The sequence below is a fragment of the Oryctolagus cuniculus genome, chromosome 2, assembly GCF_964237555.1.
Source record: "Oryctolagus cuniculus chromosome 2, mOryCun1.1, whole genome shotgun sequence".
NCBI classification, from domain to species: domain Eukaryota; kingdom Metazoa; phylum Chordata; class Mammalia; order Lagomorpha; family Leporidae; genus Oryctolagus; species Oryctolagus cuniculus.
This window is the reverse complement of record NC_091433.1, coordinates 174,185,404-174,204,226: the sequence shown is the minus strand read 5'-3', so window position 1 is coordinate 174,204,226 and position 18,823 is coordinate 174,185,404. Positions and strand designations below refer to the sequence as shown.

Here is an 18,823-nt window from a genome sequence, read left to right as displayed (position 1 = left end):
CCTGCCTGCCCATGCTAATTTTTTGAGCAGACATGTCCTTGTGGGTACCTAACAGATACTGTGTCCTGTACTTCCTACTTACGGTAACAGTCAGCATTCTCATATCTATGTGTATTTAAAAATTTCTGTTGTTTTTCCATTATCCAGACTTTATTGTTTGATATACATATAATGTTGGTGCTAGCAGATATTTCTTTTTTTTTTAACACAGTTCTACATATTCAAATGTATTTTTTTTTTTTAAGATGTTGTTTATTTGAGAGGTAGAGTTACAGTGAGAGGGAGAGACAGAGAGGTCTTCCATCCGCTGGGTCACTCCGCAGATGACCACAACAGTTGGATTGGAGCCGCTCTGCAGCCAGGAACCAGGAGCTTCTTCCAGGTCTCCCACGTGAGTGCAGGGGCCCAAGCACGTGGGCCATCTTCTACTGCTTTCCTAGGGCATAGCTGGATCAGAAGAGGAGCAGCCAGGACTAGAACTGGTGCCCACATGGGATGCCAGTGCCCCACGCAGAGGATTAACCTGCGCCACAGAGCCAGCTTGCTAGGAGGTATTTCTAGCCAGAATAAAGTGGTGAAAAGTGATTTTGGGAGATCTGTCATATGCTTTTCTTTTGGCTGTGAACTAGGATAGTGGATCTCAGGCTTTGAGTGTGGACACCATTTACACACAACTTTCTCACATTTTTTAAAATAATTGAGGACAAAAACTTTTATTTATGGGCTACTTATAAATACTGTGTTAGAAATTGAAAATGAGAATTCTAAAATTTCTTAACTTTTTTTTTTAACTTACTTGAAAAGCAGAGATTGAGATTGAGTTGTGCTGGTTCACTCCCCAAATGACTGCAATGGGTGGGGTGGACCCAGGCTGAAGCCAGGAGCCTGGAACTCCATCCAGGCCTCCCATGTGGGCGGCAGGGGCCTAGGTACTTGGGCCTTCTTGTGCCGCTTTCCCACTCACATTAGCGAAGAGCTGGATCAGAAGCAGAGCAGCTCAGACTCAAACCTGCGCTTGGAAGTCCTTAACTGATTTAAAGCAACTTTACTATTGCATTTCAGCATAATGTTTTTATGAAAAAGTTTTCTATACAAAATTGATGAGAAGAGTGCATCATTGTTTTACCTTTAGGCTAATCTTTTTAATGTCTTTGTTAGAAAGCAATTGAATTCTCATCTCTACTTTGCTTCAGTATACGAAGAAAATCTATATTCATATAAGCAGGTAGTTGGGAAAGGAAGGTGTATTTTCATAGTCTCTTTAGCTAATTGTGGATATTCTCTGAATATTATGCCAAAAATCAGTGGTAAGTTTAATTTTAAAGGCTACTTGCACTGTGTAATCTGAAATTATATCTGAAATTTTTTGTTGTTCTCTTAAAACCCATTGCTCTGTCTTGTACTGTAAATGGATCTTACTCATGACTTTGGAACATGCATTAGTCATTTGGAAAATACTGGTTCAGCTGAACTGTGTGGTGTTTTTACTACACAGTAACTGAGTTTTCCCCCAACTCTCACCCCAATCACATTGTTAGTGTTATATCATGATCTCCTCAAAGAATCCTTGAGTATTGAGGAGCTATCAGATTTGTGGTTCTGGATACAAGGTTTCCCAAATTTTAATTTTCACTTGAAAGCTTTATCATTGACAACAAACACTGTCAGTTTTCCTTGAAAGGACAGACTCACTTTGCTACTTTTTGAGGTGTCTGTGGATTAAGTATGAATAACCATAGTTTATAAATTGTGCTTTCCAGTAAGAAGGTGTTTGTGGGAAATTGCTAGATCAGCTTGAAATTAAACAGAAAAGTGCTTTTCTTTAAGACAACCATTGTGCTTTGGTATGCAGTAAAAGTGCTTTGTGGGTATTTTCCATTCAGTCACATGGAATATTAAAAAGATATTTTAGTCAAGGATTGAGATATAATAAAATGGATTATATGTGATAACTGCAGGTGTGTGGTGGCAGTGCACAACTCAGTGACTTCCAGGACATATTAAAACAGACTCAGTCTGTTATAAGGCACCAACAGTTTTACCCGCCATTGCTTTTGCACCATCAGTGAGATGTCAACACGGTGAACAGGAAGCTCATACTTTGAGAACTGTTGGGTTAGAGCACGCTTTGTTCTATTCCTAAAAAGTATTTGTCACTTTCTTCTTTTCTCATTATAAGTGGCTATTTGTTTGCTAGTGCACCTGGAAAGAGTTACTACTTACCGTGAGCCATAGACCCCTTTGAGAATTTGAGAAGGCCACAGGCCTTCACAGAAAAATACCCATGTAGATAAAAGTGTCACAATTTGAAGTATGATACAGAATTCGTCAGGGCCATCTGTGGGTTTGAATCCATATGAATCAGTTCCTATCAGTTTAAAGTATGGTAGCTACCTAAATCCAGAAATGCCCATCTTAGTTGTTACAACCGTGTGTTTTCATTTTTGCTGTTTGCTTTTGCTTAAAGGCAGAATTTGTGTTAAATTTGGGGGGAAAATTGCCAGGAAATAATTTAGGAAATTACATTAACATTGCTGTTAATTAGTATTTAATTAGTATATAACATTGAGTGAATCTTAGGGTGGAGGATGTAGAGTGAGAGTGAAAATATCAATGGTTGTTCTGGCACCTGCAACACCAGCATCCTCTATGGCAGCCTGTTCAAGCCCCAGCTGCTCCACTTCTGATGTAGCTCCCTGCCACTGCACCTGGGAAAGCAGCAGAAGATGGCCCAAGTGCTTGCGACCCTGCCATCCACTTGGAGATCCAGCTTGAGTTCCTGGCTTCTGGCTTCAGCCTGGCCATTGTGGCCGTTGGGAGTGAACCAGCAGGTGGAAGATCTCTCTGCCTCTTTCTCTGTAACTCTGCCTTTCAAATAAAATTTTTTTAAGTAAGAAAATACCGATGATTAATAAATATAATTAAGAGTTCATGTAACAGACATGTATAATTGGTAGAACATGTTATTTTTCTTCCATCTTTTCTCCTTTACAGAAAGCAATTATAAACTTACTGGAAAAAACAGATGGCTAATAAAAGATAAAATGTGGGACACATACATAGACATATATACATATATAAATTACCGCTGGTAATTTTAAAAGAAACCTACATTGAAAAAATTTTTACACAAATAAAAAATTTGAAATTGAGTACAGTTCTTTCAATAATGAGAGGAAAGAGATTCTTAACATTTTGCGTAATTGAGGTTTAAAGTTAGTGTTCTCTACCATCAAAATTGATTGCAGTTGATCATCTGATGCTGATCTGTAATGAGATTTTATGTATTTCATCTTGGAAAACGTCTTCAGACAGGTACTGCCAGGTACTAATGTCTGTTCAGAAGCGTGTGATTTTAGTTGATTGTATTAAAGCATTTATAAATAAAATTCTCTTGATATTTGCCTGAAGCATGTCATTACACGGCAGAGTAGCAACTTTCAATAGAAACTTGGGTGTAAGCCCCTCATACACACAGTCTCATCAGTTTGATATATGGAAGTTTCTTTTGTACTTAGGTTGCTGTCTGAAGAATGCTGTAGTTTGAGTTTGGAAATTTGCTGCAGATTTGTGTAGGACTGAAGATCTCGCTTGTTTTAGCTATTTTTTTTTTAAGTTTATTCTATTTATTTGAAAGAATGATGGAGGAACTGGCAACTGTGGTGTAGTGGGTGAAGTCGCTGCCTGCAGTGCCAGCATCCCATATGGGTGGGGTTTGAGTCCCAGCCATTTTACTTCAGTTCTAGCTCTCTACTAGGGCCTGTGAAAGTGGAAGATGGCCCAAGTCCTTGGGCCCCTGTACCAGCATAAAGGACCCAGAAGATGCTGCTGGTTCCTGGCTTTGGATTGGCTCAGCTTGGGCCATTGCAGCCATTTGGGAAGTGAAGTGAACCAGCAGATGGAAGACCTCTCTTTCTCTACTTCTGCTTCTCTGTAACTCTACCTTTCAAATAAATAAAAACATTTTTTTTTAAATTTTTTTAACTTTTATTTAACAAATATAAATTTCCAAAGTACAGCTTATGGATTACAGTGGCTTTTTTTTTTTTTTTTTTTTTTTTTTTTGACAGAGTGGACAGTGAGAGAGAGACAGAGAGAAAGGTCTTCCTTTTGCTGTTGGTTCACCCTCCAATGGCCGCTGCGGCCGGCGCACCACGCTGATCCGATGGTAGGAGCCAGGTGCTTCCTCCTGGTCTCCCATGGGGTGCAGGGCCCAAGCACTTGGGCCATCCTCCACTGCACTCCTGGGCCACAGCAGAGAGCTGGGCTGGAAGAGGGGCAACCGGGACAGAAGCTGGCGCCGCTAGGTGGAGGATTAGCCTGTTGAGCCACGGCGCCAGCCTACAGTGGCTTTTTCCCCCCATAACTTCCCTCCCACCCGCAACCCTCCCCTTTCCCGCTCCCTCTCCCATTCCACTCAAATCAAGATTCATTTTCAATTATCTTTATATACAGAAGATCAATTTAGGCCGGCGCCGCGGCTCACTAGGCTAATCCTCCACCTAGCGGCGCCGGCACACCGGGTTCTAGTCCCGGTCGGGGCGCCGGATTCTGTCCCGGTTGCCCCTCTTCCAGGCCAGCCCTCTGCTGTGGCCCTGGAGTGCAGTGGAGGATGGCCCAGGTGCTTGGGCCCTGCACCCCATGGGAGACCAGGAAAAGCACCTGGCTCCTGGCTCCTGCCGTCGGATCAGCGCGGTGCGCCGGCCTCAGCGCGCCGGCCGCGGCGTCCATTGGAGGGTGAACCAACGGCAAAGGAAGACCTTTCTCTCTGTCTCTCTCTCTCACTGTCCACTCTGCCTGTCAAAAAAAAAAAAAAAAAAGAAGATCAATTTAGTATATATTAAAAAGATTTCAACAGTTTGTAGCCACACAGAAACACAAAGTGTAAAGTACTGTTTGAGTACTAGTTATAACATTAATTCACATTGTACAACACGTTAAGGACAGAGATCCTAAATGAGGAATAAGTGCACAGTGACTCCTGTTGTTGACTTAACAAATTGACACTCTTGTTTATGGTGTCAGTAATCATCCTAGGCTCTTGTCATCAGTTTCCAAGGCTATGGAAGCCTTTTGAGTTTGCCGACTCCAATCTTATTTAGACAAGGTCATAGTCAAAGTGGAAGTTCTCTCCTCCCTTCAGAGAAAGGTACCTCCTTCTTTGTAAATCTTTATTTAAAAAAAAAAATTATTTATTTGAAAGGCAGAGTTACACACACAGAGAGAGAGAGAGGTCTTCTATCTGATGGTTCACTCCCCAATTGGCCGCAACAGCCAGAGCTGTGCCAATCTGAAGCCAGGAGCCAAGAGCTTCTTCCGGGTCTCCAACCCAGGTGCAGGGGTCCAAGGACTTGGGCCATCTTCTACTGCTTTCCCAGCCCATAGCAGAAAGCTGGATTGGAAGTAGAGCAGCTGGGACTTAAACTGGCACCAATATGGGATACCGGTGCTTCAGGCCAGGTCTTTAACCCACTGTGCCACAGCGCTGGCCCCCAAAATCTAGTTTCTAAAACTGTTCTGTGTTTGGTAGTCCTGATTAAGAGTGATTTCTTCTCATTCAGTAAAATTTTGTTATTAACCCTGAGCTCAAACACAAATCACAAGCTATCACTGCTGAGACTGCGGTTGTGGTCAGCAGATTAACCACTGCTTGTGAATCCACCATCTGTGTTGGAGCGCCAGTTGGAGTCCTGACTGCCCCACTTTGTCCAGATCTGGCAGCAGAGGATGGTCCAAGTGTTTGGCCCCTGCCACTCATTTGGGAGACCAGGTTGGATTCTAGGCTTCTGACTTCAGCCTGGCCCAGGGCTGGCTGTTGTGACCATTTGGGGAATGAACCAATGAGTGGAAGATCTCTCTGACTCTCTCTGTCTCTGTCTGTCTGTCTGTCTCTCTCTCTCTCTCTTGCTCTGCCTTTGAAATAAATAGATATTAAGCCAAAACAAAAAATTATCACTGCTAAGCCAGTAAACTCTTGTGTGGTAAGGCAAGTCAGGATATTCAGGTGCTTTTATTGATAAGTGTTCACAAAACTGTGTTTGTGAGAGCAAAGTTCACTGATACATGATAGATTGAAGTTCAGTAATATATGATAAATCAATAAACTTTTCCTCCGAATAACTGCACCGTAGACTTCAAACACCTTACACTTTTTTACAGCCTTTGTAGAATTGTCCAACTAATTTTTTTCTGCTCTTGTGTGTTTTCTGTAATCAGACATAACATGTCTTAGCAGGTTTCCTATCAGGTCGTACTAAGTTAGTTTCTCTCAGCTACTTTGAAAATATTCTTGCCTTTAGTTGTTCCTCGCAGGCTATTCATAGAGCCTGGCTTTCCAGTCACCTCAGATTTAGGATTGACAGCTTACAAGTATTGATGACATTGGCCAATTTAGCAGAAGCCAAGAAAAGGCACTCAAGGGCTGGCACCATGGCACAGTGGGTTAACACCCTGGCCTGAAGTGTTGCCATCCCATCTTTTTCTTTTTCTTTTCTCTCTCTCTCTCTCTCTCTTTTTTTTTTTTTTTTTTTTTTTTTTTTTTTTTTTTGACAGAGTTAGAGACAGAGAAAAAGGTATTCCTTCTGTTGGTTCACCCCACAAATGGCTGCTACAGCCAGCGCGCTGCGCGGATCCAAAGCCAGGAGCCAGGTGCTTCCTCCTGGTCTCCAATGGGGTGCAGGGCCCAAGCACTTGGGCCATCCTCCACTGCACTCCTGGGCCACAGCAGAGAGCTGGCCTGGAAGAGGGGCAACCAGGACAGAACTGGCGCCCCAACTGGGACTAGAACCCGAAGTGCCAGCGCAGACACAATTTAACACCCACACTAGTAAAGTGACTGACTTCTGTTGGGTAACAATAAGCTAGTTGGAAACTTCTTTAGTTGCAGACTCTTATTTTTGTGAAGGGATTCTGTGATGAGATGTACTGTTTTAATTTTTTTCAGAATTTTCTTACTGTTGCTTTTCTGTGAATTGGGAATATTAGGATAACTACTTAGACTAGTAATATCAACATAAATTCTGTTATTTTGGCATAGCTATGATCATTACTTAATAAATACAATGCCGAGCCACCTAATTAATAAGAAAATAATCCACATGGTATAGTGTCTTCGAAGTACAACATTCAGAGCCTACTTTTCTTGCTTTCATATGATAAGTGTGCACTTATAATAAAAGTAAAATAAAATCACAGTACAGTGATAACATACTGTTTAAGATGCTGTGACAGTGGCTGTGACAGTGGTATAGCAGGTAAAGCCACTGCCTGCAACACAGCATCCCATGTAGGTGCCAATTTGAGTCCCAGGTGCTCTACCTCAAATCCAACTCTCTGCCAGTACACCTGGGAAAGCATAAGATGACCCAAGTGCGTGGGCCCCTCCAACCAAGTGGGAGACATGGAAGAAGCTCCTGGCTTCTGGCTTTGGCCTGGCTCAGCCCTGGACATTACAGCCATTTTTGGGAGTGAACCAGTGGGTGGAAGAGCTCTCTCTCTGCCTCTGCCTCTCCCACTTTGTAGCTCTGCTTTTTTCAAATAAGTAATATTTTTAAAAGATGCTGTGATGTAATTGTAATATGAAGCAATGAGAGTACCAAACCTGGTGTCTCGTATCTGTGAAACTCTGCTGTTATAGAGTGAACCATGATGATATGTGAACAAATGAGAACAGTTGTGTTTTAGTAAAACTCTACCTTTCTGAAGTAAACATGGTTGTGTAGAATGATAATCTTACTAGAAGTAAGAAAACCTTGGGGCTCCTACCAAAATTGTGTAAGTCAGGTAAAATAATGGGATTTAAGCCCATGGTTATAATCCTTGCCAAGGTATTCTTCAAAATTCTTTATGTAATCACCTACGTTTCTAGTGTGTACTCAATAATCAGATATGTGCTTTTTTTTTCTTCCCATATGGGCTGCTGGCACCACAGGCATAGGATTAACGTACTATACCACAGCACTGGCCCCGAAAGGTAAAATCTTAAAGCTGCCATAGGAAAGAGGTTATTACTGTCAGGGAACAGTAGGAATAATGGTTATCTGTCACCTGAGACCACAGAAGCCAGAACCTATAAAGCCCTGGAAGAAAGAGGAAAAAAAAAAAGACACACACACAAATTCTAAATCCGGTGAGCATATTCTTCAAAAGTAAAGCCAAATTAAAACTGAGAAAATTTATTGCTAATAGATGGGCACTAGAAAATACTAAAGGAAATTATTCATGTTGAAAGAAAATGATGCCAGATAAAAGCAGAGAACTGCAGAAAGAAATGGTAAATGTGAGTAAATATCAATTAATTCTGACTGTTTAAAATAGGGGGTGGAATTTTGGTGCAGCTACTTAAGTTCCTACTTGTGCCACCAGCACTTCCCATATCAAAGTACCAGGTTCAAGTCTGGGCTACTCCACTTCTGATCCAGCTTCCTGTTGCATCCTGCAGCGGCAGCAGGTGATGGCTCAAGTTGCTGGGTTCCTACCATGAACATGGGAGACCCAAATTGAGTTCTTGGCTGCTGGCTTCACCCTGGCTCAGCCCCATTAATAAGGCAGGGATTTGAGAAGTGAACCAGCAAATTGAAGATCTCTGTCTTTCTTTCAAATAAAAGAAAAATAATTTTGGCTTATGGGGTTTAAAATGTGTGGCAACAGTGTATGCAGTGGTAGAACAAAAAGCTGGAGAGTGGTAATAAGTCAAAAGAACATTTGCAGTCTCTAGAATTATTACTAAATGAAAAGTAAAAGAATAAAGCTGAGAGGAGAAAACGGAAGAATATTAAAAACTGATGACTCAAAAATGAAAGAAAAGAGAAATAAAGATTAGGGAAACAAGTGACAGAATGGTAGACTTGCAGTCATCCTGGTTAGTATTTAAAGTAAATGCAAAAAGAGCAAACATTGAAATTAAACAAAGCTCAGAGGACCTAACCATATAACATTTGCAAGGGACTTGTTTTAAGTTTGAAGACATAGAGAAGTAAAACAGGGAAGAATAAATCAGGCCCCATTAAGCAAGTGAAACTTGACTGTATTTATGTTGGGAAAAGCGGTAAGGCAGGAAGTATCACTAGAGGTAAAGAAAGGCATTGTATAATGCCAAGAGGACAAATTCAACAGGAAGGTGTGCAACTGCCTGGAACCCTGTCACCTATGTGGAGGACCTGGATGAAGTTCCTGGCTCCTGGCTTTTAGCTCAGTTAGACCTGGCTGTTGCAGCCGTTTGGGTAGTAAACCAGCAGATGGAACATCCCTCTCCCTCTGTCACTCTGCCTTTCAAATCAATAATCTTTAAAATATGTATGGAACATTTATAAAAGTATACTATATGCTGTACCATAAAGCAAACTTCGTATATTTGGAAGAAAGGAAATCAGATATTTTGACTTCAGTGGTAATAAACTAGAAGTTGGAAACAAAATTGGAAATCCTCAGTTGGAAATTAAGCATGATCTATTTTATATCTTTTATGAACCAAAGAAGAACTAGCAACAAAAATTATGAAGTATTTTCAACTGAAGGGTAATGAAAATATGTGTAAAAATGTGCAATTGCAGCTAAAAACAGTGCTTAGAGTGTTTAACTTTATATGTCTTTTTAGAAAAAAAAAAAATACTGGGGCCGGTGCCATGGCTCACTTGGCTAATCCTCTCCCTGCGGCACTGGCCATCCCATGTGGGCACCAGGTTCTAGTCCCAGTTGCTCCTCTTCCAGTCCAGCTCTCTGCAGGGGCCCGGGAAGGCAGTGGAGGATGGCCCAAGTGCTTGGTCCCCTGCACCCGCATGGGAAACCAGGAGGAGGAACCTGGCTCCTGGCTTCAGATCCCTGTAGCTCCAGCCATAGTGGCCATTTGGGGGGTGAACCAACGGAAGGAAGACCTTTCTCTCTGTCTCTCTCTCTCACTGCTAACTCTTAATCTGTGAAAAAAAAAATTTTTTTTTTAAATAAAAAGAAAAAAACCCCACTGAACATTAAGCTCTGTTTTGAAACAATAAAATATTAAAGTACAAAAATCAAAAAAGGGCAGATGTGCATGGATTTTAAAATTTTGACACCAAAATAAATTTACCTTTTAATTCCATTTCCATGAACTTTTTGAAGTACTCGCATGGTTTTTCAAATGAAATCATGAAAGATTAATAATTGATAAACCTGTAGAAAAACTGATAATGTAAAAAATAGAAAATAAATTTTCAATATCAAGAAGGATAAAGTAGACAAGAGATGGGACAAATAAATGTAATGCATAATCCCAGGTTGACTTTTTTTTTTTTAAGATTTATTTTATTTATTCGAAAGACAGAGTTACAGAGAGGTCTTCCATCCGCTGGTTCACTCCCCAGATGGCCACAGCAGCCGGAGCTGTGCCGACCCAAAGCCAGGAGCCAGGAGCTTCTGGGTCTCCCACGTGGATGCATGTGCCCAAGGACTTGGGCCATCCTCTGCTGCTTTCCCAGGCCATAGCAGAGAGCTGGATCAGAAAAGGAGCACCTGGAACTCGAACTGGCGCCCATATAGGATGCTGGCACTTCAGGCCAGGGCTTAACCCCCTGCGCCACAGCACTGGCCCCCCAGGTTGACTTTTGTACTAGAGAGAAAGTGCTACGGAGGACATAATTGGGACAGTTAATGAATTGTATGTTCTTAATAAATTTTTTTTTTTTTAAGATTTTTGTTTGTTTATTTGAAAGGCAGAGTTAACAAGAGAGAGGTCTTCTGTCTGCTGGTTCACTCTTCAAATGGCCACAATAACCACAGCTGGCCTGGCTGAAGCCAGGAGCCAGGAGCTGCTTCCAGGTCTCCCACATGGGTGCAGAGGCCAGAGCAATTGGGACATCTTCTGCTGCTTTCTAAGTTGCATTAGCAGGCAGCTGGATTGGAAGTAGAGTAGCTGGGACACATACCAACGCCCATTTGGGATGCAGCGCTGCAGGCCAGGGCTTTAACCTGCTTGGCCACAGTGCCAGTCCTTGCAGTGTATTCTTTAAAGATTTGTGTCAATGTTACATTCCCTGAATCTGAGAACTTGTGCTGTGGCTGTGTAAGAGAATATTTTTAGGAAATATGTACTGGTTTACTGAGGGCCTGATGTGTGCAATCTACTCTCAGGTGGTTCAGAGGGAGAAAAATGTACATTCATAAAGGATAATAAGTTGTTATAAGTAAAGATGCTAATAAATTTGACAGTTTAGCTCAGGAGTTGGGAACATCCAACCTGTGGACCATATAAGGCCTGTGAAATAATTTGATTTGGCCCTGCCAAGGCAACTGCAATCAGAAATCAAAAATCAGTAAATCTATAGCAGGGTAATTTTTAAGTTGATAATTTTTTAAAAGATTTATTCATTTTATTTGGAAGGCAGAGTTAGAGGAAGAGACAGAAAGATCTTCCATCTACTGGTTCACTCACCAAATGGCCACATTAGCCAAGGCTGGGCTAGACTGAAGTCAGCAGCTTGATCCAGGTCTCCCACATGGTTGCAGAGGTCCAAGCACTTGGGCCATCTTCTGCTGCTTTCCCAGGTGAATTAACAGGGAGCTGGATCAGAAGTAGAGCAGCTGGGACACGAACCATCACCCATATGGGATGCTGGTGTTGAGGCGTAATCTGCTAAGCCATAGCATTGGCCTAAGTTGATAATTTTGTGTGGCCTGAGAATGATGTTGTAACTATCTAAATGGCCCTTGACAGAAAAAGGTTCCTCCCTCCTGATTTTAACTAACCCCCAAAAAGTAGAAGAAAACTCAAATAGTCACATTCATTAAAATGAGTTTGTATTGAAATACTTATCAAAAAGAAAATTCCAGGCCCAGGTGAGTCTCTGGTTATCTTAAATATTTAAAGAAATATGCCAGTTTTATACAGTCCCCTACAGAAAACAGAAATAGAACACTTCTCTGCTTGCCAACATAACCTGTATACCAAAATCTGACTAATAAATAATAAGGGAAGGAAGTTACTGACCTTTATCTCTCATGAATACAGCCATAAAAATCTTGATGATAATTCTAGTAAGTGTGATGGTATTGTATAGCCTGTAAGAAAGATAGTCGTAAAGTGGTGGGGTTTATTCTGAGAATCTAAGATTAGCTCAGAAATCAATCAAGTTAAATGACATTAGCAGAATAAAAGGGAAGAAAATCATGATTATCTCAGTAGATGAGAAAAGATATTGATAAATTTTGGTACACCCTTTGTGATAAAAGTTCTTAGTAAACTAGTAATAGGAGGTAATTTCCTCAACATGCCAAGATGAACACAGCTGGTATCTGTCATACTTAGTTCTAAAATATTGGGTGCCTTACCCTCCAATTCAGGAACAAGACAGGTAAAGCCACTAGTGCCATTGCTACTCAGCATTGTCTTAGATGTCCTCACCAATTCAATGAGGAAGAAAAATAAAAGTTAAAAATATTAGGAAAGAAGTAGAGCTGTTTTCATGAGTAAAACAGTTGTATAGTTGGAAAATGTAAAGGAATCTACAAAATATTAGATTATGTTACAAAATCAGTATTTGTGGCCAGTGCCACGGCTCAATAGGCTAATCCTCTGCCCGGCACACCAGGTTCTATCCCGGTCAGGGTGCCAGATTCTGACCCGGTCGTTCCTCTTCCAGTCCAGCTCTCTGCTATGGCCTGGGAGTGCAGTGGAGGATGGCCCAGGTCCTTGGGCCCTGCACCTGCATGGGAGACCAAGAGAAGCACCTGGCTCCTGGCTTTGGATCAGTGTGTTTGGCCGGCCGCGGCGGCCATTGGAGGGTGAACCAACAGAAAAGGAAGACCTTTCTCTCTGTCTCTCACTGTCAACTCTGCCTGTCAAAAAAAAAAAAAAAAAAAATCAGTATTTGCAAACCACTTGTTTATAAGACATTTTTTCTTATTTTCATTTTTTAAAAAAGATTTATTTATTTGAAAGGCAACGTTATAGAGAGGCAGAGAGAGAGGTCTTTCATTAACTGGTTCGTGCCCCAAATGGCTGCAACGGCCAGAACTGGGCCAATCCGAAGCCAGGAGCCAGGAGCTTCCTCTGCATCTCCCACACTGGTACAGGGGCCCAAGTACTTGGGCCATCTTCTGTTGCTTTCCCAGGCCAAGCAGAGAGCTGATTCAGAAGTGGAGTGGCCAGGCCTCAAACGGGCACCTATATGGGATGTCAGTACAACAGTTGGAGGCCTTGCCTGCTACGCCACAGCACTGGCCCCATTTTTCTCATTTTATTTGAAAGAGACCTTCCATTTGCTGATTTCCCATGTGGTGTCCTGATCCCCAGTACCTGAACCGTCATCTACTTCTTCCCAGGAAGCACATTAATAGGAAGCTGGGTGGGAAGTGGAGGAGCCAGAACTTGAACCAGGCACTCTGGTATGGGATGCAGGTATCCCAGATGGCAACTTAACTGCTTTACCAATTGCCTGCGCCAAATTATATTTCTGTATATTAACATCACACAATTGGGAATGAAATAGGAAAACATAGATTTACAATAGCAGCCCCAAAATCAATTTGAAAAATGTTTAAGACATCCACACTGAAAACTGTGATAAATTGCTGAGGGAAATGACAAATAAAAGGAGAAATCATGATAGATTTGAAGACTTAAAATTGTTAAAATGTCAGTTCTTCTGATACTTATTTATCTCCAGTTAAAACCCGTACAAGGCAGGACAAGTGTTTTTGTGCAACTGTTAAGTGCTGCTTAGGACACACCTGTAGGAAACCCTGGAGGGCTGGGCACTGTGGTGTAGCAGGTTAAGCTGCCACCTGCAGTGCCGGCATCCCATATGGGCACCAATTCAAGTACCGGCTGCTCCATTTCCGATCCAGCTCTCTGCTATGGCCTGGGAAAGCTGTAGAAGATGGCCCAAGTCCTTGGCCCCTGCACCTGCGTGGGAGACCTGAAAGAAGCTCCTGGCTCCTGGCTTCAGATCGGCACAGCTCTGGCCTTTGCAGCCAGCTGGGGAGTGAACCAGGAGATGGAAGACCTCTCTCTCTCTCTCTCTTTCTCTCTTTCTCTCTTTCTCTCTCTCTCTCTCTCTCTCTCTCTCTGCCTCTCCTCCTCTCTGTGTAACTCTTTCAATAAATTAATAAAAAATTTATTGATTTATTTGAAAGAGTTACACAGAGAGAAGAGAGGCAGAGGGTGGGGTTCTTCCATCCTCTGGTTCACTCCCCAGATGGCCACAAGGGCTGGAGCTGCACCGATACAAAGCCAGGAGCCAGGAGCTTCTTCTGGGTCTCCCATGCAGGTGCAGGGGCCCAAGGACTTGGGCCATTTTCTGCTTTCCCAGGCCATAGCGAAGAGCTGGATCAGAAGTGAAGCAGCCAGGACTTGAACTGGTACTCATATCAGATGCCAGTGCTTCAGGCCAGGGTTTTAACCTGCTGCGCCTTAGCGCTGGCCCCCATAAATAAATCTTTAAAGAAAAATAAAAAGACAAATACTGGGGTGTCTGGGTTCCAGTGCTGGGCTCCATTTCTGATTCCAGCTGCCTGCATCTAGGGTGCAGCAGGTGATGACCTGGGTCCCTGACACCCACATAAGAGACCTGAATTGAGTTCCTGGCTTTGGCCTGGCCCAGCCTCAATGTGTTTTGGTTTTTTTGACAGAGTTAGAGAGAGAGGTCTTCCTTCTGTTAGTTTACTCCCCAAAAGGCCGCTACAGCCGGCGAGCTGCACCGACCTGAAGCCAGGAGCCAGGTGCTTCCTCCTGGTCTCCCATACGGGTGCAGGGCCCAAGCACTTGGGCCATCCTCCACTGCCTTCCCCGGGCCATAGAGGAGAGCTGGACTGGAAGAGGGTCCAGAACCGGTACTAGAACCCGGAGTGCCGGTGCTGCAGGCGGAGGATTAGCCTAGTGAGCCGTGGTGCCGGCCCTTGCCTCAATTGTTACAGGCATTTGAGGAATGAGCCAGCTGATAGAAGAGGTGCTGTTTGCCTTGCTTATAAAATGAAGTTTTTAAAAATATAACCAAAGAAAGAAAAGATTGATTAAATTTAGTTGAGGTTATTTTGGATTTAAATTCATTAATAGCTATCTGTTCATCGCAAGACAGCATTAAGAGACAGAAAAAAGATAACCCAGTGTTCAAAAATGGACGGACAGTTCAAAATGAGCTTGTCCGTAAAAGGATAGCCAGGTGGTTTGTTAAGCACATTAAAAGGCAGGCATTTAACGTAGTGAATAGGATGCCCACATCCACATCCAATACCTGGTTTCAAGTCATGATTTCAATTCAATTCCTGGCTTCCAGCTTCTGCCTGGCCCAGTCTTGGGCATTGGTGGGCATGTGAGGAGTGAACCAGGGGATGGGAGCTCTCTTTCTGTCTCTTTTCCTCAAATTTACAAGCAAATCAGAACGCAAAAGTTCATGGAAAATAGAGATAAAAGATAAGTTTATTTTATGCAAAAAAAATTGAAATCCATATATGATTTTTTCATAGTACTTATTTTCCACATTTTCTTAGGGTTTGTGTGTGTTTGTACACACTTTTTCTATTTATCTGAAATTCAAAAGCAAGGAAAGTTAATTGATAGTGAAAGAAATAAGAATAGTAACCTGGGCAGAATGTCATTGGTTAGTTTACACAGGAGTCTTCAGGGTTGCTGGAAGCCTTCTGTATCTTCATCTGAATGGTAGTATTTTATATAAGAAGGGTTCTTGGAAATCTGGGAGTTCATAAGGGAGCAAGTCTTTGAATTAGAGGACAGCTGAATTGTCCTGGGTATCTATTTATCCTCCCAAACTGCATCTTAGAATCAGGGAAATGTAGGATTTTTTTGTGGTATGATTTTGGTTTTTGGTAAATTTTTAGTTTCTCTGGATTGGCATTACTGATAAGTTGAAACATTTTTATAGCAATTTAGAATGTTACAGTTACTTGGGAATTATGTAGACATGTAATTTACAGAGAAAATAAATATGTGGTAAAAGATTGACTGCTGTAATTTAGACACTTTGAATTGGCACATTAAAGTGACCCATACCTGTCTTTGGCTTCATAATGATTGGATTAAGTTATATCCAAATTTTGGTGACCCACCCAGGGTTTTATTACTATCAAATCACAACATAAATTGTGAAAAATTTTTATAAGGGCCAAATGGATTAGCTGTTTCTCTGCCTTTCAAATAAAATTTTTAAAATTAATTTATTTGAAAGGCAGTGATTGCCTGCACATGAGGTTGTAGGGGATGGAGGAAATATCCTCCATCTGCTGGTTCTTTCCCCAAATAGCCACAATGGCTGGGTGTGTTCCAGGCTGAGGCCAGGAGCCCAGAGCTCTGTCTGGGTCTCATGTGGCGGCAAGGGTCCCGGTACTTGGGCCATCTTCCACTGCCTTCCCAAACACATTAACAGGGAGCTGGATGAGAAATAGAGCAGTCAGGACTTGAACCAGTGCTCCAATATGGGATACCAGTGTTGCAGGTGGCAGCATAGTTCACTAAGCCACAGTGCTGACACCTTTCAAATAAATTTGTCTTTAGAAAAAACCCTGGTGTCAAGATTAAGAATTGTTCCTCAATCTAAGTGAGTAGTCTAGATACTTAATTGAAGGTATTATAAAAGCCCAGATATGCATCAGAAGTGGATAATTAATGTTTGGGAGCTGTGTTAAGTTCCCATAATAGTGGTTTTGCTGATCATTGTCTTGAATTTCAGGGATAGTTATTAACTGGCATATTTGGTAGCACATACTTGAATGTTGTTTGTTTCTTCTTTCATCTCCTGTGACTTTTTTTCTCCTATAAGCCTTTCTTGTTGACCTTACAAAATAATCTGTGATTTTTAGCAAGAAATGTGTGGACTTAGTTGTAAGTGGGAAGTAGTAGGGGCTGTAGAAAGATAATCTGTGTTCTTTATGTATCTTTTCAATTAAGCCTAATTGAGAGCTTACCAGTGTATTTAAAGATTAAAGGGAAAACAGTGAAGATAATGATGAATACAAGTTCAGTTCATTGGGCAAATCAGGGACTCCCCTCTCCCCACTCACTCTCCTACTCTACCTCATCCCAGAAGTTACTGAAAATCGTATTTATGAATTTTTATTGCTCATTCATGTGAAAAATGCTTTATTCCATTTAAATAGCATTTAGAGGTTTTCCTAAAATGCCTTATTATGAATATAATAACATTTAATAAATATCTTCCACTTTTTAAGTATTTGTGGCGATCAGAAAATGGGGGTGGTAATTGCCAAAGTTCTTGAGACTACTGATTTATTTTTTTTATTTATTTTTTATTTTTGGACAGGCAGAGTTAGACAGTGAGGAAGAGAGACAGAGAGAAAGGTCTTCCTTCAGTTGGTTGGCCGCCAAGGCCGGCGTGCTGCGCCAATCTGAAGCCAGGAGCCAGGTGCTTCCTCCTGGTCTCCCATGCAAGTGCAGGGCCCAAGCACTTGGGCAGTCCTCCACTGCCTTCCCATGCCACAGCAAAGAGCTGGACTGGAAGAGGAGCAACCGGGACAGAATCCGGCACCCCAAACTGGGACTCAAACCTGAAGTGCTGGCGCCACAGGCGGAGGATTAGCCTAGTGATCCACGGCGCTGTCCAAGACTGCTGATTTTATTAAAGGAATTTTTTTTAAAAGATTTATGTATTTATTTGAAAGGCACAGTTACAGAGAGGCAGAGGCAGAGAGAAAGAGAGAGATCTTCCATCCGCTGGTTACTCCCCAAATGATCGCAGTGGCCAGAACTGGGCCAATCCAGAGCCAGGAGCTTCTTCCAGGTCTCCCACGCGGGTGCAGGGGCCCAAGGACTTGGGCCATCTTGTACTGCTTTCCCGGGCCATAGCAGAGAGCTGGAGCAGCCAGGCCTCATGGGATTGTTGTCACTGGTGCCCATATGGGATGCTGGCACTGCAGGTGGCAGCTTTACCTGCTAAGCCACAGCGCCAGCCCCTAAAGGAAGTTTTTAATTTCCCTTTCTTCATAGCTGTTGGTGTCTTAGAAAAATTATACTAGCCTCCTACTTTGAAGATTTGTTTTGGTGGAATAGTAGGCCAGACCCTCAAGGGTGTTGTCCTTGGAACCTTTTAGGTCTCCAGGACTATTGGACCAGTTGGCCATTGGAGAGCAAAGATGAGGACTGTATTTCATCGACAGCAGACTTGAGGAGCATCATCAAGGACCAGCAACAGTGGAGATAGAAGCCAGAAGTCATTGGAATAACTTGAATGTTTGTTTTAGGACCCAACAGAATAATTTGATGCCTGTGTGATTTTTCTACTTTAAAATGAGCTCTTCTTAAAGAATTATTGTTTTATGGGTAAGTTTTAGAAAACTGACCAGCATATTTGTTGTTTTTCAGTACGAGGATGTCGTCCAGGAAAGATTGTGCAGATGACTGAAGCGGAAGTGCGGGGCCTTTGTATCAAGTCTCGGGAGATCTTCCTCAGCCAGCCTATTCTCTTGGAATTGGAAGCACCACTGAAAATTTGTGGTATGTAAATGGGTAAAGTTGGAAACAACTCTTCTGAGTCACAGTTTATATAAAAGAGATCGATATATTAAATAAAATTATAAACATTAAACTTCCGTAAGAATGACATTTTGTTATATAAAACAAGTGTTTGCCACATATATAACTGATGAAAAGTTTGCTGTTCATAATATATGAGTTCTTAGAAATAAGTAAGAAAAAGATAATACATTACAAAATGAAGAAGTGTTAGCTCTTAGAAGAAATTCAAGTGACCAGTAAATGTAAGGTCCTCATCCTCTCCAGGAATGACTGAAATGCAATTTAAAGTAAGTCCCCAACTTTATCAGATTACAGAAAAAAAAAAAATCAAGGATTAGTGTTTACTATTGTCAAGGGTATGGAGAA

At 41.9% G+C, this 18,823-nt stretch overlaps 1 protein-coding gene across 7 annotated transcripts in view; it reads left to right on the top strand.

Moving 5' to 3' along the window:
• The window catches only part of PPP1CB (protein phosphatase 1 catalytic subunit beta), a 49,933-nt gene that overhangs the window by 5,927 nt on the left and 25,183 nt on the right, over positions 1-18,823 (top strand). For 5 of the 7 annotated variants that reach the window (XM_051828875.2, XM_070067905.1, XM_070067903.1 and 2 more), the window contains 1 exon segment: positions 18,305-18,436. In XM_051828875.2, coding sequence (XP_051684835.1) covers positions 18,305-18,436 — 132 coding nt within the window. 7 annotated transcript variants of the gene reach the window in all.